Genomic DNA, 24,524 nt, shown 5'->3' on the forward strand with positions numbered 1-24,524 from the left:
CTTGCAGCATTCACTCCTTCAGCAAATACTTATTGTGTGTTTGCAAGGAGTGAGTGATGTCCAAATTAATAAGATGTTGTCCTTATTCTTAAAATCATATTCTCATGCGTCAGTGGGGGACACAAACTGCAGATCAGTATTTGTAGTCTTATGTGATAAGTGCTCTAATAGATGGACCAAGTTTTCAGGTGCCCCCATCAAGCAGTCACCCCACCCTCCCTCTTCCCCATACCCACTCTACTGGGATTTGGTTAAATTTGGTACCAGCTTCCCCATGACTTTTGTTACTTCTTGATAGTTTAGCTAAAACTAAACTGGAACTAAAGCGTTCCTGTCCCCAGCATCCCATGTCCGCCTGCTGCTTCAACTCTACCTGCCACAGACTTGAGACATCACCCAGTCCCTTCATGGTCTCCCAGACCACTCACTTCAAGCGTTTGTTTCATGAGTTTCCTAACGTTGTAGATCAGAGCTGGTGGGACTGGTGGTGGGCGAGTCATTGGAGACATTTCTCAGTGTGTTCTGCCATCAAGCTAGATCCCTTAATCGCCCCTCTGTCTTTTCCTCCCTCCACCTCTCTCGAGAAGCAAATTCTTCTCCTGGTCTCCTGTAGAACAGTTTCACCCATATTCAGGAGCCTCTGGGGTCTCACATCCTACCAAATACTTGGTAAACAAATACAGTTCTCATCCTTGGAGAAATTCTGTTAAATAAAATTTTCTCTTTGACCCATCCAAGTGTTTACCAGGTGCTATGGCAGCCCTGGAGGAGCAAACAAGTCTGCTTTAGGGGTCAAGAAAGTTCCACAGAGGGTGATATCTGAGCAACGGTTCTTTTTATTGGCATCTTCTTCCTAGACTTAGTGCCCTCAGGTCACATAAGGGAACACATGACCCAGCCTCAGCCAGTCAGAGCTCTCCACTCCCTGGGTCCACCCTCAGCGATTGGTCCAAGGGGTGGGCACCTGCTATACCTGATCCAATGCAATGCTCTCCTCTGACATCTGAAACGTGAGCAGAGGCACAGAGAGACAGCATGGGAGCCGAGCCATCTTCTGGGGGGACCCTAGAGAGGAGGTTCTCCAGCTGAGTGAGGAGCTTGAGCAAACTGACCTCTCTCCTTCCTGAGGCCTGGATAAGCTGCTGCCCTTTATATTCTGTGAGCTAGCTCAGTTGCCTTCTCCCAGATCCTCTCCCCGCCGCCCCCATTTTTTTTCATGAGTTAGCTAGAGTTGGTTTCAATTTTGCCTGGAGAAGAAAGTCTAACTTTAATTGAAGGGTGAGTGGACATTCTTCTGCTCTGGTGGAAGTCTAGACAATCAGGATCAGTTCTGAGAATCAGAGCCACCTGCCACTCTACGAAAAGCTGGGTAAATACTAACAAATGTTTACCCTCTGAATTCTTTTTTAAAATCCTCTTTTAAAATCTTGTGGTAATTATATCACACCGGACAAATTATAATGCAGCAGAGCTGATTAGACTTTTATTTAGAAGAGCTGTATTCTGATCACCCAGGAAAGCTGTGGTGAACTTGATTTGATTTGGTACAAACCCTGGTACCATCAGCCACAAATCCCAGAGGAAGCCATTCTCGGAGACAGTGAACCAAATCCATTCTACATTGATTTTCATTTTAATTTTTTAAATTTTGGGCTGGGTTGGGTCTTTGTTGCTGCACACGGGCTTTCTCTAGTTGCGGCGAGCGGGAGCTACTCTTCGTCGCGGTGCATGGGCTTCTCGTTGCGGAGCATGGGCTCTAGCCATGCAGTCTTCAGTAGTTGTGGCACGCAGGCTCAATAGTTGTGGCTCGCGGGCTCTAGAGCACAGGCTCAGTAGTTGTGGCGCACAGGCTTAGTTGCTCCGCGGCATGTGGGATCTTCCAGGACCAGGGATCGAACCTGTGTCCCTGCATTGGCAGGTGGATTCTTAACGACTGCACCACCAGGGAATTCCTTCTACGTTGATTTTAAATAATTCCCATTTCAGAGGAAGGCCTTCATCTGACCTGATCTGCTACTCTTGGAGAAAACTTCCTATAGGACAAAGTAAGAAAAAGTGTCTGAATCTGGGACTCAGTTTGCTCTGTTCCTGTCTCCACCAGGGTTGGTGAAACATGCAAATCTCTTCTGCAGTCACTGACTTGAACACACACTGTGGTTCTGGAACCTCTCCCTCCTAGTCCAGCTACATAGGTTTTGCCCAGACAGTGATTAATTGCTGTGAGCCTAAACATGTTAGATTTAAGCGATTTTGCACAAAATAGTCTTAATACCTGAAGTTCTTTCCCACCAGTCTAGCTTATAGTGGAGCCTACACGGATCTAATTTCCACCCAAGAACACATCTCCCTGGCAAACTCTCAGCCCAGCTCCCCAAAAAGTGGGTAAAGTTGGATCAAGCAGGGAAAATGTCCTTGGATCCCATGTAACTAACTGTGTCTGGGTGTCAGTGGGAAGGCAGTGGCTTTTGCTCCTTAGGAAATACCTTTGGAGCCAGTCCTGACCTCATATCTAACATGGCAAGCCCTCTAAGGAGTTTCCACAACAAGAGTCAGGGGTTAGGGATTAAATGGAACAAAATCTCACTGAATGCTCTTTGAGAGGTCAAGTTATGAGAAATCTTACAAGTGACTATTGAGCTGACATAAGCATACCAAATCTGTGTTTTTCCTATAAACACAAAATCCTATAAATATGAAAATCTTTGTGAAAGAAATGATCCCACCTTACCACATCTCATTGCTTTTTTATCAAATTCCACTCCAAGGTCCACTTCCTTCAGGAAATTATTTCTCCAGTGGTATCATTGAGGATATTTTTGGTTGAGGGGGACAGAAAGCCTACCTCCGAAGGACTTAATAAAGGGAATTTATTGGCCCATAAACTAAAACATTCCAGTGGGAAATTAAGGCTTTGGCCACAGTCTGATCAGGACTCTAGCCTCTGTAATTTTCTCAGTTCTCCTCTTTATGTTGGCTTTTGCCCTCGAATTGGCTTTTCTCACGGTGAAAAAATGGCTCCAGCAATTCCAGACTCAGATCTGTGTTTAACAGCATGCAGCACAAGAGAGGGCATCTGTGTTCCAGAATTCTCCATGGAAGTCCTTCCTGTCACTCTAAGGCTTACTTAGGTCATGGGTCCAGCTTGGCCCCAGTCAGTGAAGCTGGAGATAGGATGCACTGATTAGATTGACCTAGGTCTCTTATTTCAGCCTTGCACTGGGAGTAGTTTCAGCTTTCTTAGAGCCATATGGCTTCCCAAATGCAAATTAGGGGGTGTTGGATTAAGGAAGAGAAAAATGCATAATGAGGAGGCAACCAACAAGAGAGTATGTATTTTATCTTCAAATTCACTTAAGTTCTGACGTTTTGCTCCCATTTTAGTGCATTCTGCATTCTATTCACTGTGGATTACATTTTTATCTATCTTTGTGTCTACTGTTTTATCCTGCCCTGTAAGCATCTCAAATATATGAATGAAGCCCAGCCCTAACTGTGTAAACAAACCAACACTTTTGCTGGAGAGCCTGTGAGATGATGATGTGGAAATATGAAAAAAAGAAAAATAGTTGGAAGTCTATTTCATCCTCTCAAAAAAAAAAAAAAGCTTGGCATTTAATTCTAACCTTTATTAAATCATTGGGGCTGGTTGCTGACCACTGTCTGAAGACAGGGAAATACATTTTATTTGTAGTCCAGGGGACCCTTCCAAAAGCGAAACTAGATAAACTTCACAGAAGTTGGTATAAAATATATTTTTCTCTTTGCCTACTGAAAGCCACTTGTAGAAATTCAGCTAATCACAATCTCTCTAAATTAATCAATCTGGTAGGCAAGATCCTATTTCTTTCTTTTTTTCTTTTTTACACACACACAAACACACACCACATCCCCCCCCCCTTTTTTTTTGGCTGCGTTGGGTCTTCATTGCTGCACACAGGCTTTCTCTAGTTGGGGCAAGCCGGCGCTACTCTTAGTTGTGATGCGCAGGCTTCTCATTGCAGTGTCTTCTCTTGTTGCGGAGCACGGGCTCTAGGTGTACGGGCTTCAGTAGTTGTGGCACGTGGGCTCAGTAGTTGTGGCTCACGGGCTCTAGAGCGCAGGCTCAGTAGTTGTGGCGCACGGTCTTAGTCGCTCCGCGGCATGTGGGATCTTCCCAGACCAGGGCTCGAACCCATGTCCCCTGAATTGGCAGGCGGATTCTTAACCACTGCACCACCAGGGAAGCACAAGATCTTATTTCTTTTTGAAGCAGAGACAGAATATAAGTAACAGATATTTGGAAAACATTTGAATGAATCATTTGATGTCTAAGGTAACAAAAACTAGAAGTGACTGTTTTGTCTACATATACAACTTGAATTACATGGACTTGATTCAGAGCACAGGCCATCAACTGTTATGCAGATGGGTTCCCTGTAGAATAAGATAATACAGCCATTACTTATAGCTATTACCAGTAGACTAGTCATTTCCTGACCCATAGTAGTATCACCACCACCACCGTCAGCATCAACCGCCACCACCAACATCAACATCAAGCACCACCACCAACATCAACATCAACCACCACCACCACCATCAGCATCAACCACCACCACCATCAACATCAACCAACACCACCACCATCAGCATCAACCAACACCACCACCATCAACATCAACCAACACCAACACCACCATCAACATCAACCACCACCACCACCATCAGCATCAACCACCACCACCACCATCAACATCAACCACCACTACCAACATCAACATCAACCACCACCACCAGCATCAGCATCAACCACCACCACCATCAACATCAACCACCACCAACAACATCAACATCAACCAACACCACCACCATCAACATCAACCACCACCATCAACATCAACCACCACCACCACCATCAGCACCAACCACCACCACCACCATCAACATCAACCACCACCACCACCATCAACATCAACCACCACTACCAACATCAACATCAACCACCACCACCACCAATACTACCATCGCCACCATCAACATCAATCACCACCACAACCACCACCACCATCAACCATTATCACCACCACCACAACAGGATTTATATTTACATATTTATTTTACTTTCCAAAATACATTCGTTTGCATGATCTCATTAGCTCTTATCTACTTTGTAAGATTGGCGGAAAACTGGCATCACTATCCTCACTTTCCCTGTAAGGAAACTAAGGTCCAGAGGGGTGAAGTGATGAGTGCGAGGACAACAAAGTGGTCAATAGTCAAACTCGGACTAGAGTCTGGTTCTTCTGACTCCAAAACCAATGCTCTTTTTCAATGGTCCCCACCCTCTCAATGAAAATGAAGAACTTCTGAAAATGAAGATGTTGATATTGACAACTTTGGTTCGATATTCCAGTCAGAGTTTTTAGAATGAATGGTCCTCTGGGACCATATATCCCAACGCTCACATGTGCCAGATGAGCCACTAGCCACTCAAAGTTCATGTGACCCTCTAGAAGTTGAATTTTCATCCAAGGGATTTGACTCCAAATTCAGCCTTCTTTCCATGACAAGAGGCCACCTTCACATATACACCAAGAGTTTCCCAGATTACTCCAAGAACACTGCATGTCCCACGCCCTTTCCTGGAGCACAAGCTTTTCCAGTGAAGGTTGAGTTGGGCTGGAAGCCACTAGCCCTGCTCATCTCAAAGCACCAGAGAGCCTGAGAAGGAAACAGGATGCTGGCTTTTGGCCACACCCCCATCCACCAGTGGATGGTCTTCCAGCCCCACTCAAGGGCTTGACTCCTCTCTCAAGGTTCCAGTTAAATCCAAAGCTGCTCCCCAAAGCAAGAAGTTTGGGCCTTTTCTACAGAGGCCTGCTTGCCTAGCCTTTCAAGGAATTCCTTGGATTTCGGTGTGGGGCTCCTGCTTCCACACATTATCCCCAGGCTGGCCTGGTTGGGCTGCAGGACAGCTCTGTTGCTAACGGGCAGTGAAGAGCATTTGGCCGCCTTGCTCTGGAGCCCTTTCTTCTTAAGTTCAGAGGTCAAATTTGAGTAATAAATATCTTCCAAGGATTTATCGTTCTTTCTGAGGATGTTGCTGGCCAGTCGGAAGAGGAAAATCACTCCGTAGATGCCAATGATGGTGAGGATATGCCAGGCGGCACTGGTCCCCTCTGGAAGCTTCAGGGCCCTGGTGGAGCTGGTGCTGTTCCTTCCCTCCAAGTGGTCCCTCAGCAGATGCCCCAGGACAGGGCTGGCCTGGGTCTGGTTGGGGGCTCCCTGATCCCCTGAGAAACAGAGAGGTCCAGATGAGACCCAGCATTCTGGGCTAAAGTTTGCCTGGCCAAGCCAAGAGCAGTGTCTTTATATCAGTGGGAAAATGGGACTGCTGAAAGAGGCTTTCTCTGTTCAATGGGCAGAAGCCTAACAACAAGCGTGTCAATACATTCCTTTTAGACAAGAGAAAATCACACAAACGTTTAATAACATGTATACATGGGGGAGACCCAGGAATACTGAGTAACTCCCATGTCAATATATTTTTAACAGTCAAGAGAGTTCAAAACACCAAATTCTTGAATAGGAAATGCAACATCATAAAGATGTCAATTGTCCCTAAGATCATCTATAAAACTAACATAATTGCAATTAAAAGATCAGTAGGATTTCTTTGTGAAATAGACAAACTCTGCATACTGAAAAAGTTTTCCTAATTAGGAAAACTCTGAAAGAGTGATGAGTGGAAATTAGTTTAGCCAGAAATTTAAACCTAGCCAGCCAGAAAAATGTTTACTATTTTTTGAATGAATGAGTGCTTTATTTGCCCACAGCCCAGATGGGGCTTACTGGGCTTTGCAAAGGGCGTGAGGGGCTCTTCAGCACCAAGTACAGCTTTCCCTTGAAAGTCTCCCTATAAAACTACAATAGCTAAAACAGTGTGACATAATACATAGACAGGAAGACCAATGGAACAGAGTAACAACATCAGTAGAGTTGGAATTGGAATTTGGTAGATAATAAAGGGGTATTTCTGATCAGGAAGGAAAAGATGGATTATTCAGTAAGTAGCATTAAAACAAGATAGCAGTGAGTTCACATCTCTCACCTCATGCCCCAAAACAGTCCAGATAAATCAAAGATTTTAACATTAAAAAAAGAAATAATTTAAAATACTAGAAAATAGCATGGTAGATTTTTTTTTCCCCCTTATCATCTCAGTGTGGGATATCCCTTTCTAAGCAAAACACAAAAATTCAGAGGTGGAAAAAAAAGAAGAAAGAAAGAAAATGCTAAATTCAACTACATAGAAAATTTTAAAGTGATTGCATACTATAAAACCAGAAGACAAATGACAAACCAGAGAAAAATGGCAATTTATTCCACTAAACTTCTTAATAAGCTTCAGTTCTATAAGAAAAAGTCCAAAACCCCAGTAGAAAATATGCAAAGGATATGGGCACTTAGGTCGGAAAAAGAAATGGACCTTGAACATAAGAAAAGCTTCTCAGTATCCCTCATAATAGGAGAAATGCAAATTAAAACTGCAGCAAGATAACATTTTGTTATCTATCAGGTTTGCAAACTCATGATGTCTCAGAATACACTGGATATGTCTGCAGGGTTGTCAGGACCTTGCTTAATTGCTGGTGAGAATGTAAATTTATACAACCAATATGGAAGGCAGATTGACAAGGTCTATTGACATTACAAATGCATTTACCTTTGACATAGCAATTCTACCTGTAGGAATTTATCCTAAAACTATGCTGGAACATGTCCAAAGCAATGCATGTTCAAGAGTAGTCATTGCAGCATTGCTTGTGACGACTAATGCTTAAGAACAGCCTGAATACCATCAACTGGGAGATGGTTTAATCCATTTTGGAACATCCATACAGTGGAATACTATGCAGCCATAAAAAGTAACAAAGAATTTTCTTGGTACGAAATCTTAACAAATAAAAAAGTGTATAGTGATATAGCTGATACGATCCTATGTATAAAGGAGGGTTTGTTATTTGCTTGAAGCTTATATATGTGTAAAATATCTCTGGGAGAATATACAGAAATTGGTACCTGAGGTTGCCCATGGGGAAGAGAACCGGGGGCAGGGGACGTACTTTTCACAGATGCCCTTTTGTACATTTTGTACCATGTGCATTTATTTTCAAAAAGAAATTAATTTAAAAGTGGAAGAGTACAAGTGGGCACTTTCCTGGTCTCCTTGGTGAAGTGCCCCTGGGTAAAGACACCGTGTGCCCTTCCAAGACCAGAAGATTAAGATCTTAATTGCTGTTTAACTCAAAACTGTTTTCTCTACTAGGAGAGCCAGTGAAAATGAAATGATAAAAGTCAGAGAAGTAGTACTGTGAGACATTTTCCAGCTGTTTTATAGGTTCAAATTCTCATCTCTTGCTCTATGTAAACACGGATGTATCCAGACATGTCATAGGATAAATCCCATCACCTGCTGGGTAGACCAAAGGTGCTCCGCAAGTGCTTTCTATTTGACAGTCCCTTGTTATTTATTCATTCTGCTAATGCAAAGCTCAGAGAGACCAGTAGTTTTATTATAGTTAATTGTCGAAGGAATGAATAATCTATTACTTTGAGATTAAGGGAGAAACCATTTAAAAATAACTGTACCAACCACACGTGACACAGCCCAGATTGACAGATTTCATTATATAAAATTTGTCACTCATAAGAAACAGTGCAGTGACCAGGAATTTTTTACCGCTGTTGATAGAATGGTTCGAGAACTTAAATAAGGAAAGGGGAAAATGTTCCCATAATTATTGAGAAACAAATCAACCCAACAAGAACATCACGAACTTTCATTAGGGCAAGAGAACTTGTTTAAACCTGGAACGCATGTATAAACTTAGAGACCTTTCTGTGGACTGTTATAGAATGATGTGATATGTTCAAATACATATAAAATATACCCAACTAAGAACTACAGAACATTAAATTATTTGAAAGCCAGTCCATTTACCACATGAAAGAAACTCAGTATTTTAACTATTGCAGTACATTGTTCTTTCCCTTTCTTTTTAAATGTATAAGTTAGATGGTATCTTCTATATCCTGTAGAAGAGACAAAGCTTTTCATCTGTGCTGTTTTGCACTTATAAATTAATAATGTGACCTATATAAGAAATTCTAGAACCGCTCATCCTTGTGTCAGAGCAGAATACTCACGTTCCACCTCATGGACTTTCCTTGACTTTTCAAGAGGCAAGTATAAGCAGCTGCCATTGAAAGAGAATAACTTCTTTTTGCAAATGATCACAGTCCTACTGAAGTCAGGCTGCACTGAGGTTCAAGAGCAGATAGCAACGAGACACCCAAAGAATCTTAGGGCAGCACCAAATAGAAACTTAGCAGAGAGAAATTGGACTCATTTCCTCTCCTTCAGTTAATCAGAGCATCGAAGTCGATCTGTCATCTGTTGGCTCAGAATAGAAAACACATCCTGGCTTTGGCTTGCCGAGAAGATCCAAAGCACAAGAGTTGTTAAAAACATGATGGTACCTAAGGAAGATGTGGCACATATATACAATGGAATATTACTCAGCCATAAAAAGAAATGAAACTGAGTTATTTGTAATGAGGTGGATAGACCTGGAATCTGTCATACAGAGTGAAGTAAGTCAGAAGGATAAAAACAAATACCGTATGCTAACACATATATATGGAATCTAAAAAAAAAAAAAAAATGTCATGAAGAGATTAGTGGTAGGATGGGAATAAAACACAGACCTACTAGAGCATGGACTTGAGGATATGGGGAGGGGGAAGGGTAAGCTGTGACGATGTGAGAGAGTGGCAGAGACATATATACACACTACCAAATGTAAATTAGATAGCTAGTGGGAAGCTGCAGCATAGCACAGGGAGTTCACCTCTGTACTTAGTGACCACCTAGAGGGGTGGGATAGGGAGGGTGGGAGGGAGGGTGACAAAAGAGGGAAGAGTTATGGGAACATATGTATATGTATAACTGATTCACTTTGTTGTAAAAGAGAAACTAACACACTATTGTAAAACAGTTATACTCAAATAAAGATGTTTAAAAAAAAAAAAAATCTAAAAATAGGAAAAAAAAAAAAAAAAAAACATGATGGTACCAAGGAGCCTCCAGCTCTTGCAGGCCCCATCCAGGACAGTGGTGGCAGGAAGCTCTCCAAGGCTGGCTTACAGCCTGGAGGGGTCCTGAAATTCCCTGTTCTGCACCTGTTGCAGGTGTGGCTGATTGTCAGGTGTGGCAGAGACCCGTTGTCATAGGGCCAGGAAACTCCATGGCCAAGAGTCACCAGCTTCCTCTAGGACTGTCCCGGATGAGGAAACCCAGACAGGAAGGAGCCTGGGCAGGAGGACACAGGTGAGGGAGTTGGGTCCCCCTCAGGGATAAGTGGGCGATGGGCTCATGGGTCAGGCTGTGAGGAACAGGGCTTCTCTTTCCCGCACCTCTGAATCACAGGCCACATTGGAATCAAAGCAGATTTTACTAGACCGGGTGAGGAGAAGAGTCCGGGAGAAAAGGGAATGTGGGGAGAAAATGTCAGAAGACTTGGGCCGGTTCTGTGATGCAGCCGTTGTTCTCTGAATCCTCACTCATGTGGCCCTGACCTGCCTAACTCATGAAGCTCGCAGGCTTTTCAGATGTAATTTGATCAAATTTCCATCAATGAGGGACTAGATAAGTAAATTTTAAAATAGGCCATATGATTCAGGAATTCCACTCCTAGATATATACCCAGGAGAAATGCAATCGAATATCCAGACAAAGACTCGTATATGAATGTTCATAGCAACATGATTCATAATAGCAAAAAAGTGGAAACTATCCAAATGTCCATCAACTGACGAACAGATAAGTAAAATGTGGTCTATCCATATAATGGAATATTATTGGGGGATAAAAAGAAATAAAGTACTGATACATGCTACAACATAGATGAACCTTGGAAGCATTATGCTAAGTGAAAGAAGCCAGTTACAAATGACAACATGGTGTGTGATTCCATTTATATGAAAGGTCAAGAACAGACAAGTCTATAAAGGCAGAAAGTAGATTAGTGGTTGCCTAAGGTTGGGGTGGGGGTCTGAGGGGTGATAACTAAGGGATACAGGGCTTATTTGGGGAATGATTAAAGTATTCTGCAGTTGATTTGATGATATTTGTGAACATACTAAAACCCATTGAATCATAGACTTGTAGCGGGTGAAGTCTTTGGAAGAAATCTGATTATTCAAATTTATTACCGTCAAGAATTATGCAATGATGCTGTAGTTTTCTTAACAAATAGAAAACAGACTGTGTACAACAGTGAACTCTATAGCACTAGCATCCACGAGGTAAAAATGAATGTCTCATTCATGGGATGTGGATTGTATTTCAATAATATAATAGAGGTACACAATGGAATACTACACAGCTATGAAACAACGAGGAAGCTATCTGTGTACTGACGTGCAAAGATCTCCAAGATGTTTTGTTAAATGGAAACAGCAAAGAAGAGAGTATGTTACCATCTATGTAAGAAAGTAGGGGAAAAAAATCACCCAGATCTGATTTTGCTCGTATAGGCATTGAAGAGCCCCTTAAAGGATGCCCGAGAAAGTAAGTTCAAGAGGAACGTGGGGAGGCGAGAACTGGGTAGATGGAGGGCAGGTGTGGGAGGGAGAATGCTCACTGTGTATTCTTTATGAATAGAAAGAAGATTAACAGTGTTAATAACACCCATTCATTAAATGTAAATCTTTGTCGAAGCTCTATCCGGGCTCCTGCTGTCTCTTGCTGTGGGATGGCTGGACCCTGGTACCTCTGGCTCTGCCACAGAGACAGGGACTCCCAACACCCACCGTGAGAGGTGAGAAGGGGCAGATTGGAGATCCTTCATTGCTAAAGGGCAAATGGGAACTTCCCTGGTGGCGCAGTGGTGAAGAATCCACCTGCCAATGCAGGGGACACGGGTTCGAACCCTGGTCCGGGAAGATGCCACATGCCGCGGAGCAACTAAACCCGTGCGCCACAACTACTGAGCCTGCGCGTCGGGAGCCCGTGCTCCGCAACGAGAGAGGCCGCGACAGTGAGAGGCCCGCGCACCGCAACGAAGACCCAGCGCAGCCAATAAATGAAAAAAAATTTTTAAAGGGGGGCAAATGGCAATGAGGAGGGCTGGGGGTCAGAGCTCTAGTTGCCAGTTTGTCCTTGTTGTGTAACCCTGGGCAAGTCCCCGCCCCTCCTGCAGTTTCCTCCCCTGCACGGGGGAGGAGCAAGCAGCAGGGTCAATGTCCTCCGGTGCCAGGGAGACAGGGCGGAAGCCTGGGGTGTAGCGAAGAGCTGCTCCTTGTGAGGGTGTCTGAACAGGAAGGCTGCCCGCGCTGGCCGCCTCGGGAGAGGGAGAAGGCTCCTGAGCAGCCGGCGCCCAAGAGGTGCGGCTTTGGAGCGTATGTCATCTGTGAAGTCAGAAGTTTGGGGCATTCAGTTCCACAGGATGTCAGAGCGGGACTTTGGGAGGGATAAGCTCCAGAAAAGTAGGGGAGCTGTAAGGAAAGGTGGCCTTTGGTCTCATCCATACCACCAAGGGAGCACTGATATTAGGAAATAGCTCTGTGCCAGGCGTTTTCCTCCTGGATTCCGCCTCTTGGAATCCCTGCAAGGCGGGAGCATCATTACCAGTTAAAGAGGGGAACGCTCTTTCAGGCTCAGAGAAGAGACTTACCCAGTGTCATACAGCTTGTAGGTGCCAAAGGCCTTCTCCTTCCACACCGCGAACGTCACCTTCAAGCTGGACCCAGAGTCCCATGAATTCTCCGGACTGCTTGTCCTACAGGTTGACTTGTAGACTGTCATTGCTGAGACATACCCATGACCTTGAAAACCCTCCCTGTTGGCCGAAATTAAACAGTTATGTTAAAAGTCAAGGTAATAGGTACCTTCCAGTTGAGGGTGACTAGATGGGGCAGGAGGGGGGCTCTAGGGTGCTGGTCATGTCCCGTTTCAGGGGTTTGTTCAACTTGGGGCACGTCCTAGAATTGTGTTCACTTTTCTGCATGTATGTTCTACTTTATTGCAAACCTCACCTTGCTGTTTAACATGGAAAGCCCTGAGAGGCGATGGGAAAATAGAGTTGAAGGCTTATCTAGAAAAACACAAATGCTGTTTTTAAAAAGGGTTCTATATTCTGTCATGGCTGTGGCTGCATGATACCATCTAAGGAAAAGTGCCCTGTGCCTGGGGTGGGGATTGTCAAGATCATGGTCACAGGGGCTGGGAAGCTGCCTGCCTTCTTATGCAGTGTGGGTGAGGCCAGCTATTTGTCATTCCCGAATGCTTACATAACAGCGAAATGCACCACCACGTGGGCCAAGAATTTCCTTCCCACTTATGTATGTCTCGTCTGGCCTTCTGGTTCAGTCTAGACAAATACCAACCCCAAGGCAGTCAAGGAAAGCCACTCTCCCAGCAAATAGTTGACTGAGCTGGGACAAATATCCTCCTTCCTCTGGGAGGAGGGACCCCAATACCCTCCGGCTCTTTTGACTTTAGAACCTGAACTCTCCCAGGGGGCCATGGCTTGTTTTGTTACCGAAGAGCCAGTCAGCTTAGAGAATGGCTAAATTGGGAACCAAGGTGGCAGTGATATGGATTTGACATTCCAAAACAGAAAAAAAAAGAAAAGAAAGAAGTGCTTTTGCAATTCATGGGGCCAGAAATGGTATTTTTAAAATGTCAATAAACAATTGCCTATATCCACACTTGACCTTCTGTCTAAGAAGTATTTTCTGGGTGTGGGAGGAAGACTCCACCAACCAAGTCTGACACCCTGCGCTGTGAAAGGACATTAAAGCTGATGTCCAAGAGTCGTACGGCCAAGAACACAGATTCCAGGTGTTTCTGCCTTTGCAGGGGGTACGACCTCCCAGAGGACTTTTAAAAGATGTTTTGCATATTTTAAAAAGTCTCTAACTTATATGTCACTCCTGCCCTTCATTTCACCTTCATGTCGTCTTCTAGCACTTAGGGACATTACTCTTCTCTGCTGTCTCCAGGGAGTTACAGAGGAAAGCTCAGAGCCTTTGGAATTGGAGGACCCAGGTCCTAGTTGGGGTTTTCTCACTTATTAATTGAGGGACTGTGGTCAAGTCACTTCCCCGACCTGAACTTCTGCTGTAAACAAAGGATAATAAATTATGATGACATGAAGGACTCCAAGGGGCAAATACAGTCACACCTCATTTCTTCTCCCAATTAATTACTTGAGCCCTTGGTTGTCTGATTCATAGGAAATCTTATATTTATTTCCCTCTTAAGGCCTCCCAGGTTGACCAGGACTCCCAGGACCTTTGTCCAGAGTAGGGAAGGAGGGCAGCCTGGCCTCCTCAGCCAAGCCCAGAGGACTAGAGTCTGAATCATCCTCTGCTGCTGTTGCCTCCAGCTGCCACATGGGGCCGCTGTTGAACACTGACCTTGGCACAGTCCGTCAGATGAAGATGACCAAGTCCTCAAAGACTGAAAAAATGAACCCACAAGAGAAGGCATTAGCTCTAAACACCTGCCTGTTGCTAGTTCACACCACAGAACTGACAAATAAGACTGTTCTGCTCCCTCTCTGGTTCCCTTGCTTCAGCCCTCGGGAGGTCAGACACCACAATAACAAGGCGGGAACAGAAGCAGAAGAGCAGTGCTGGGAGGAAGAAGGCTGCCCCCACTGTCCGCCTGCAGTTCTCCTGCCCCTGCAGCCTGAGCTGGAGACGGGGGAGCTTCAACCTGACATCGAGCTCAGAATTTTCATTATGACATGAGACTGCATGATCTTAATTACCTAATTAAGATTCCCCAACCTGACTATAGGGCAGGGGAGGTCAAACCCCACACTGTGTAGAGCCCACAGAGCAGAATTAAAGAAGTGGGAGCGCAAAGGTGTGTTACTACTATGTCCCATGAGTCTAGTCTGGAATGATGGATCCCATGCTCTGGGATGCAGAGGCAAACTTAAACAAGAGTTAGAAGAATGGGAGATTTTATGGGTTCAAGCAAGCAAGAGAGGGGGCGGGATAGAGCTGGCTTACGGGGCTAATGCAGGGAGGAAGGTCCATTTCTATCTTCCTTCTCAGCCTCTCTCCATGTATTGTGGAATGTGGTGCTCAGACTTACACCCAAATAGTTTCACCACCAAATGGGAAAGGGGGTACTTTTCTCTCCCTGTTTAACCAGGGGATATCCCAGGGAATGGCTCTGATTGGCCAGACTGAGTCAGGCATCTACTGTGGGCAGTCAGAATTGGGATGGGGTCCAGTAATTAAAGGAGTCTGTAGCACATGCTCAGAAAAAGACAAAAGTCATCTGTCCTAGATCACACAGACTACACTGTAGAGCACGGGTTGAAGAGGGACAGGACTGGAGGCAGAGAAACCAGTCAGGCAGCTGTGGGCTTAATCCAGGCAAGAGGGTAGCGGGAGTAATGCTGGAGAGAAGTCATGGATTCAAGAGACATTCAAAAGAACAGAGCTTGATTAGCTCATGCAGTAGGTTGAATGATGTCTGCTATGAACTGAATTGTGTCTGCTCAAAATTCATTTGTTGAAGCCCTTAACCCCCAGTGTGATAGTTTTTGGAGGTGGGGCTTTGGGAGGTAATTTGGTCTAGATGAGGTCATGAGGGTGGGGCCCTCATGATGGGATGAGTGCCCTTATAAGAAAAGACACCAGAGAGCTTGCTTCCTCCTTTTCTCTCCACCATGTGAGGACACATCAGGAAGGCAGACACCTGCAAGCCAGGAAGAGAGCTCTTACCAGACACTGAATCTGCTGGCACCTTGATCTTAGACTTACCAGTCCCCAACTTCGACAAATACGTTTCTGTTGTTTAAACCACCCAGACTATGGTATTTTGTTATGGCAGCCCAAACAGACTAAGACAGTGTTCCCTCAAAAGATAGGTTCACCTGGAATTTCAGAATGTGACCTTATTTGGAATAAGGGCCTTTGTGGATGAAATTTAGGTAAGGATCTCAATCATCCTGGATTAAAGTAGATTGCAAATCCAATGGTGAGTATCCTGATAAGAGACAGGAAAGGAGAAGACACACAAAGACACAGGGAAGAAGGCTGTGTGAGGGCAGAGCAGAGATTGGAGTGGTGCTGCCACAAGCCAAGGAAGGCTTGTAGCCACTAGAAGCTGGAAGCAAGGAGAAAGAATTCCTCTCTTGAGCCTCCAAAGCGTGTGTGGCCCTGCTGATACCTTGATTTTGGATTTCTGGCCCCCAGAATTGTGAGAGATTAATTTCTGCCACAAAGTAAGTGGCAATTTATTGACACGGTGCTTGGACACTAATATAGTTGGATAAAAATATAAGTACTTATATCTGTCATTATCATGATTATCATATAGGGAGTCATTGTTTATAAAATTGGACTAGTTTTGTTCCATTCATTCAAACATACATTCAAAAAATATTTATTAAGGACCTACTATATGCCAGTCAGACACTGTACTAGGTAAATGCTGGAGGTACAATGATGACAAGACAGATTCCTGGCCCTCAAGGAGTTTATATCTAGTGGGAAGAGAGAAAAAAACAAATAAGCAAAGAATAAACTAATAAAAACTAGACTTCAAGCCATAAAGGAAAGAAATAAGATGCTGAAATAGGGAACTAAGAGGCAGAGGAGGAGAAACTTCTTTAGAAAAAATCATCAGAAAAGGTGGTCAGGATAGGCAGGACAATTAGTAGTATTCTAATTTTATTTTCATCCATATTGGATAATTAATAGATATTGTTCAAGAAACAGGATTAACCACATCATAAAAAGTATGTTTAAAAATAACCAGTGGAGGTCTTCCCTGGTGGCGCAGTGGTTGAAAGTCTGCCTGCCGATGCAGGGGACATGGGTTCGTACCCCGGTCCGGGAAGATTCCACATGCCGCGGAGCGGCTGGGCCCATGAGCCATGGCTGCTGAGCCTGCACGTCCAGAGCCTGTGCTCCGCAACAGGAGAGGCCACAACAGTGAGAGGCCCGCATACCACACACACGCACACACACAAAAATAACCAGTGGAACAGATGGCCAACAGGCACATGAAAAGATGCTCAACAGCATTAGTAATTAAAGAAATGCAAATCGAGGCCACAATGAGATATAACTTCACCAGAAAAAAAAAAGGAAATGATCATGTGTTGGTGAGAATATGGAGAAATTGGAACCCTTAAACACTGCTAGTAAGAATGTAAAATGCTGCATCCACATCCACTGTAGAAAAGAGTGTGTTGGTTCCTCAAAAAGTTAATCATAAAATTACCATGCTATCCACCAACTCCACTCCTGTGTATATAACAAACACTCATACATGAATGTGTACAGCAGCACTACTCAAATAACCAAAAGGTGAAAACAACTCATATGTCCGCCAATGGATGAATGGATAAACAAAATGTGGTCTCTATAGACAATGTAATATTATTAAGCCTTAAAGAGGAATAAAGCACTGATAGACTATATTACAAAGCTACAGTAATCAAGACAGTATCGTACTGGCACAAAAACAGACATGGATTAATGGGACAGGATAGAAAGCCCAGAGATAAACCCACACACATATGGTCACCTTATCTTTGATAAAGGCGGCAAGAGTATACAATGGAGAAAAGACAGCCTCTTCAATAACTGGTGCTGGGAAAACTGGACAGCGACATGTAAAATAATGAAATTAGAACACTTTGTAACACCATACACAAAAATAAACTCAAAATGAATTAAAGACCTAAATGTAAGGCCAGACACTATAAAACTCTTAGAGGAAAACATAAGCAGAACACCCTATAACAAAAATCACAGCAAGATCCTTTTTGACCCACCTCCTAGAGAAAAGGAAATAAAAACAAAAATAAACAAATGGGACCTAATGAAACTTAAAAGCTTTTGCACAGCAAAGGAAACCATAAAGAAAATGAAAAGACAACCCTCAGAATGGGAGAAAATATTTGCAAGCGAAGCAACTGACAAATGACTAATCTCCAAAGTATACAAACAGCTCATGCAGCTCGATATCAAAAATATCAAAAAAACAAACAAAGAGGGGTGGGATAGGGAGGGTGGGAGGGAGATGCAAGAGGGAGGACATATGAGGATATATGTATATATATAGCGATTCACTTTGTTATAAAGCAGAAACTAACACAACTTTGTAAAGCAATTATACTCCAATAAAGATGTTAAAGAAAAACACCAATCCAAAAATGGGCAGAAGAACTAAAAAGACATTTCTCCAAAGAAGATATACAGATGGCCAACAAACACATGAAAAGATGCTCAGCATCACTAATCATTAGAGAAATGCAAATCAAAACTACAATGAGGTTATCACCTCACACCAGTCAGAATGGCCATCATCAAAAAATCTACAAACAAGAAATGCCGGAGAGGGTGTGGAGAAAAAGGAACCCATTTGCACTGTTTGTGGGAATGTAAATTGATACAGCCACTATGGAGAACAGTATGGAGGTTCCTTAAAAAAACTAAAAATAGAACTACCATACGACCCAGCAATCCCACTACTGGGCATATACCCTGACAAAACCGTAATTCGAAAAGAGTCATGTACCACAATGTTCATTGCAGCACTATTTACAATAGCCAGGACATGGAAGCAACCTAAGTGTCGGTCGACAGATGAATGGATAAAGAAGGTGTGGCACATATACACAATGGAATATTACTCAGCCATAGAAAGAAATGAAGCTCAGTTATTTGTAGTGAGGTGGATGGACCTAGAGTCTGTCATACAGAGTGAAGTAAGTCAGAAAGAGAAAGACAAATACTGTATGCTAACACATATATATGGAATCTAAAAAAAAATGGTTCTGATGAACCTAGGGGCAGGACAGGAATAAAGACACACAGGTAGAGAATGGACTTGAGGACACGGGGAGGGGGAAGGGTAAGCTGGGACGAAGTGAGAGAGTAACATTGACATATATACACTACCAAATGTAAAGTAGATAGCTAGTGAGAAGCAGCCGCTTAGCACAGGGAGATCACCTGGGTCCTTTACAACCACCTAGAGGGGTGGGATGGAAACGGTGGGAGGGAGACGCAAGAGGGAGGAGATATGGGGATATACGTATGCATGTTGCTGATTCACTTTGTTATACAGCAGAAACTAACACAACATTGTAAAACAATTATACTCCAATAAAGACGTTAAAAATAAAAGTACTGGTACATGCTATGACACGGAAAAAATTCGAAAACATTATGTTAAGGGAAATAAGTCAGACATATAAAAGGTCACATATTGTATGATTCCATGTCCAGAAAAGGTAAATTCATTAAGAGAGAAAGCAGATTAGTGGTTGCTAGGGGCTAGGAGAAGGAAGAATGGGTAATAATGTTTAACGGGTATGAAATTTTCTTTGGGATGATGAAAATGCCTTGAAACTAGATAGAGGTGATGGTTGCACAATATTGTGAATGTACTAGATGCCACTGAATTGTACACTTTAAAAGGTTAATTTTATGTTATGTGAATTTCACATTAATTTTAAAAAGCCAGCTGGAAGAAGCAGATTATAAAGATTTCAAATTGTCAGAAGGTGCACACATGCAAAGCAAAGAAAATATAACAAATAAGAAAAATGAAAAATAAAAAAGCACTGAAAACAAAAAAGTGGGCTTCCCTGGTGGCACAGTGGTTAAGAATCCACCTGCCAATGCAGGGGACATGGGTTCGAGCCCTGGTCCGGGAAGAGCCTGCATGCCATGGAGCAACTAAGCCCATGTGCCACAGCTACTGAGGCTGTGCTCTAGAGCCTGCAAGCCAGAACTACTGAGCCTGCATGCCACGGAGCAACTAAGCCCATGTGCCACAGCTACTGAGGCTGTGCTCTAGAGCCTGCAAGCCAGAACTACTGAGCCTACATGCCACAACTACTGAAGCCCGCATGCCTAGAGCCTGTGCTCTGCAACAAGAGAAGCCACTGTGATGAGAAGCCCACACAACACAACAAAGAGTAGCCCCTGCTCGCTGCAACTAGAGAAAGCCCGCATGCAGCAACGAAGACCCAGTGCAGCAAAAAATAAATAAATAAAATTTATAAAAAAGAAAAAACAAAAAGCATGATGTAAAACCAAATAATAAACCAAGACTAAATAAATTTGTCCTATCTATATATTGCAGATGAAAAAAATCAACACAAACAATAGCCAATTATACTTTGCATTCAGGAAATGCAAAGGGGCTTTGTTTTTATTTTCAGCAAACTCTTAATTAGCACTTACTATGTGCCAGGCATGTTCTAAGTCAGCTTACAATTATCAATTAATCTAAATCACTTAATTATATCAAAAGAAAAAGAATGAGCACAGACACACAAATACAAACATAAAGAAAGCAGAAATATCCATGTTAATATCATGTACATTGAACTCAATACATAAAGTATTAAATAAAGTAAAAAGGAGGCACTTAATAATCTACTCTGATCATCTAACATCATGAGTATCTATGCACCAGATAATACAGCATCAAAATTCATAAAGCAAACCTTACTGAAAATAAAAGATGCCAGAAAAAATATAGAAGCAGGCAACTTAAATTTACCTCTTGGTCCATAATAGAAAAAATAAACAAGATATTTTAAGTAAAATTATAGAAATCAAAATACATAATTGATATATTTAATAAGGCAGAAATAATTTGATATATATATATATATAAAACTCTATGTCCTGAAAATACAGAATACAGTTGTTTTTCCAAGAACCATTAAATTTTCACATACACAAAAATCATATATTTGGCTGTAAAAGACACTTAAGGACATTTTTTTAAAGTAGAAATATTCTCTACTAACAAGTATTAAGAACAGAAATTAATTCTAAAAATTGAAAAATATAAGTCTTGCTACTGGAAATTAAGGCTCAGAAAATTCTTAGCTAAAATGAAAAGCAAGACTAAAAGTAAAATGATATCTAGAAAATTAATTAAAAACAGTGCATATCTGAATCTATACAGTATGGCTAACAATAGTAAAGAAGAAAAAATAAAAATAAATTTACCAAAAAATGGGGAAAGTCCAGTCTTTTCAACAAATGGCAGTGGAATGATCAGATATTCATATTTTAAAAGTGAACTAAGACCCTTACCTTACACTATACACAACATTAACTCAGGATGGATCATTTAGCTTAACCTTAATGTAAGAGCTAAAACTATAAAACTTCTAGACAAATACATAGAAGAAAATCATTGTGATGTTGAATTAAGCAGATTTCTTAGATATAACTTTAAAAGCACTATTCATGAAAGAAAAAAACTGATAAAATGGACTTCATCAAAATGCAAAACTTTTGGTCTTCAAAAAACACTATTAAGAAAATGAAAAGACAACAGACTGGTAGGCGATATTTGCAAGTCAAGTGTCTGATAAAGGACTTGCATCCAGAATATATGAAAAAGTCTTACAATTTAATAATAAGAGGACAAACAACTCAATAAAAAGTCAGAAAGAGATTTGAACAGACATTTTACCAAAGAAGTTACACAAATGGATGATAAACACATGACAAGATGCTCAACGCCATTAGTCGTTAGGGAAATGAAAATCAAAACCACAATGATGTATCACTATACACCCACTAAAATGGCTATAATTTAAAAAGTGGACCATCCTGAATGTTGGCAAGGATGTGGAGAAACAGAAACCCTCATACATTGCTGGTGAGAATGATAATGGTACAACTACTCTGGAAAACAGTTTGACAGTTTCTTAAAAAACTAAATATATACCTACTACATGACTTTGCAGTTTCACTCCTAGGTATCTACACAAGGCAAACAAAGATATATGTCCACACAAAGACTAAATATTCATAAATATTTATACATAAACATAATATACATAAATATTCATATCAGTACCTTTTCATAATAGCTCTAAATTGGAAATAGTCCAAACGTCCATCGTCAGGTGAATGGAAAACCAAAATGTGGTATATCCTTATGAAGGAACACTGTTCAGCAATAAACATGCATGAACCTCAAAAGTATTATCCTGAGTGAAAGAAACAAGACCCATAGGACCACACATTGTAATGTTCCATCTATATGAAATTTCTAGAAAAGGCAAAATTACAGAGACAGAAAGCAGATCAGTGGTTACCTGGGGCCAGCGGTGGGAATAGGAATTGATTCAAACAGGAACAAGGGAATTTTTAGGCTGATGGAAATGTTCTGAAACTGGATTGTGGTTCACAATTGTATAAATTTACTAAACATCATCAAACTGTACCCTTACATGGGTAGATTTTATGGTATGTAAATTATATCTCAATAAGGCTGCTTTAAAATTGTAAATTAAACACCTAATTCCAGATGTTAGAAAAAGGAAAACAAAATAATCCTAAAGAAATCAGGGGTGGGGAGTGGTTTATTAAAAAGGATAAGAGCAGAATTTAGAAGCCCGAAAATCGATAATGCTAATAATACATCTAAGACCTGCTTCCAAAAGAAAAAAAGAAAGAAAGAAAGAGAGAGAGAGAGAGAGAGAGAGAGAAAGAAAGAAAAATAGGGAGAGAGGGAGGAGGGAGGGAAGGGAGGAAGGAAATGGATAAACCATTAGCTACCCTAATAAAGAAATAAATGACAAAGAACAAATATACAAAATAAGAATTGTGACTGGAATAGCAATAGATATAGAGAAAATCAAAGAAATGATTCCTCAATTCAGCTGCTCAATTCTGTGCAAATAAATTTGAAAAATTTGACCAAACTAATGATTTTCTAGGAAAATACAGATGACCAAAACTGATCCCAAAAGAGATTTTAAAAATCAGAAAATATCTGTTACCATAGAAGATGCTGAAAAACTTGTGAAAGAGTCATCCACCCAGAGAAGAATCTGGTTCTGCTGATTTCACAGGTGAATCCTACTAAACCTTTACTGATAAAGAAGGCTGCTTTTAATCAGCTCTAGGGCATGGAGAAAAGAAAAATCTCCCGAATTTTTCTGATGAAGCCACTACATCGGTGATAACCTAGCCCTATAAAACCACCATGATAAAAGGTAACCACAGACCACCTTCACTTCTGGATAAAGATGTAAGTATTCTAAATACAATATTAGTCAATAGACCCCAATAGTACACTAAAAGAATAATACACCACAAACAATTGCACACATGCCAATTATGAAAGAATTGTTTAATATTAGGAATCCATTAACGTGATTTACCACAAGAATAATCAAATAAAATGTGTTCATCTTTATAGATGATAGGTATTTGTTCAATTTCAATTCCATCCTGATTTTAAAAATCTTGATAAATAAGCAGATAGATATTTCTCTAATATGCTAAATTAAATATATCTGAAGTCAGAAACTGGACTTATGCTTAATGGTGAGACACTAGAAGGACATCAATACAGTCAGGAATAAGACATAATCACCCCACACCTGTCAGAATGTCTGTTAACAAAAAGACAACAGATAATTGTTGGCAAAGGCGTGGAGAAAAGGAAACCCTTGTACACTGCTGATGGGAAGGAAATTGGTGCAGCCACTGTGGAAAACAGTATGGAGGTTCCTCAAAAACTTAAAAATAGAACTACCATACAATCCAGCAATTCCACTCCTGGATATTTATCCAGAGAAAACAAAAACATTAATTTGAAAAGATATATGCACTTCTGTGTTCATTGTAGCATTGTTTACAATAGCCAAGATATGGAAGCAACCTAAGTGCCCACTAATAGATGAATGGATAAAGAAGATGTGATACACACACACACACACACACACACACACACACACACACAAACACAGAGGAATATTACTGTACCATAAAAAAGGATGGAATCTTTCTATTTGTGACAACATGGATGGACCTAGAGGATATTATGCTAAGTAAAATAAGTCAGAGAAAGTAAAATACTGTATGATTTATGTAGAAAATAAATCAAATATTAAATCAAATATTAATATTAAAATATTAATGTATGATATATGTGGAATCTAAAAAACAAAACAAATGAACAAACATAACAAAACAGAATCAGAGTCATAGATACAGAGAATAAACAAGTGGTTGCCAGAGGGGAGGAAGGTGAGGGGATGAGAGAAATAGGTGAGGGAGATTAAGAGGTCCAAATTTACTGTTAAAAAATAAATGAATCATGGGTATGAAATACACAGTGTGGAGAATACAGTCAATAATAATATCTTTGTATGTTGATAGATTGTAACTAGACTTATCCTGGCTATCATTTTGAAATATATAGAGATATTGAATCACAATGTTGTAGACGAAGAACTAACATAGTTATAGGCCAATTATACTTCAACAGCAAACAGACTCATAGAAAAGGAGATCAGATTTGTGATTACCAGAGGTGGGGGCCAGGCAAATTGGATGAAGGCAGTCAAAAGGTACAAAATTCCAGTTATAAGATAAGTACTAGGAAGGTAATGTACAACATGATAAATGTAATTAACACTGATACATGTTACATATAAAAGTTAAGAGAG

General features: G+C 41.4%; 2 protein-coding genes across 12 annotated transcripts in view; one reads left to right on the forward strand and one right to left on the reverse strand.

Moving 5' to 3' along the window:
• SMIM11 (small integral membrane protein 11) overlaps window positions 1–24,524 on the forward strand; it is a 110,001-nt gene that overhangs the window by 29,694 nt on the left and 55,783 nt on the right. For 2 of the 11 annotated variants that reach the window (XM_067035055.1, XM_067035054.1), the window contains one exon: window positions 14,312–14,919. The exons of the other annotated variants lie outside the window; for them this stretch is intronic. The gene's annotated coding sequence lies outside the window, so the exon portion shown is untranslated. Of the gene's footprint in view, window positions 1–14,311; window positions 14,920–24,524 lie in introns of those variants that run through there. 11 annotated transcript variants of the gene reach the window in all.
• Window positions 5,803–12,850, reverse strand: SMIM34 (small integral membrane protein 34). Its single transcript, XM_067033523.1, has 3 exons — window positions 12,720–12,850; window positions 11,817–11,824; window positions 5,803–6,272 (listed from the first exon to the last, which is right to left on the reverse strand). The coding sequence occupies exons 1-3, from the start codon at window positions 12,848–12,850 to the stop codon at window positions 5,803–5,805; spliced, it is 609 nt and encodes a 202-aa protein (XP_066889624.1).

This window comes from Kogia breviceps, chromosome 5 (assembly GCF_026419965.1).
Source record: "Kogia breviceps isolate mKogBre1 chromosome 5, mKogBre1 haplotype 1, whole genome shotgun sequence".
Classification (NCBI taxonomy): Eukaryota; Metazoa; Chordata; class Mammalia; order Artiodactyla; family Physeteridae; genus Kogia; species Kogia breviceps.

Excerpts from the sequence above, each read along its gene's own strand:
- SMIM34 (XM_067033523.1), bottom strand. The coding sequence starts at position 12,850 with ATGACAGTCTACAAGTCAACCTGTAGGACAAGCAGTCCGGAGAATTCA.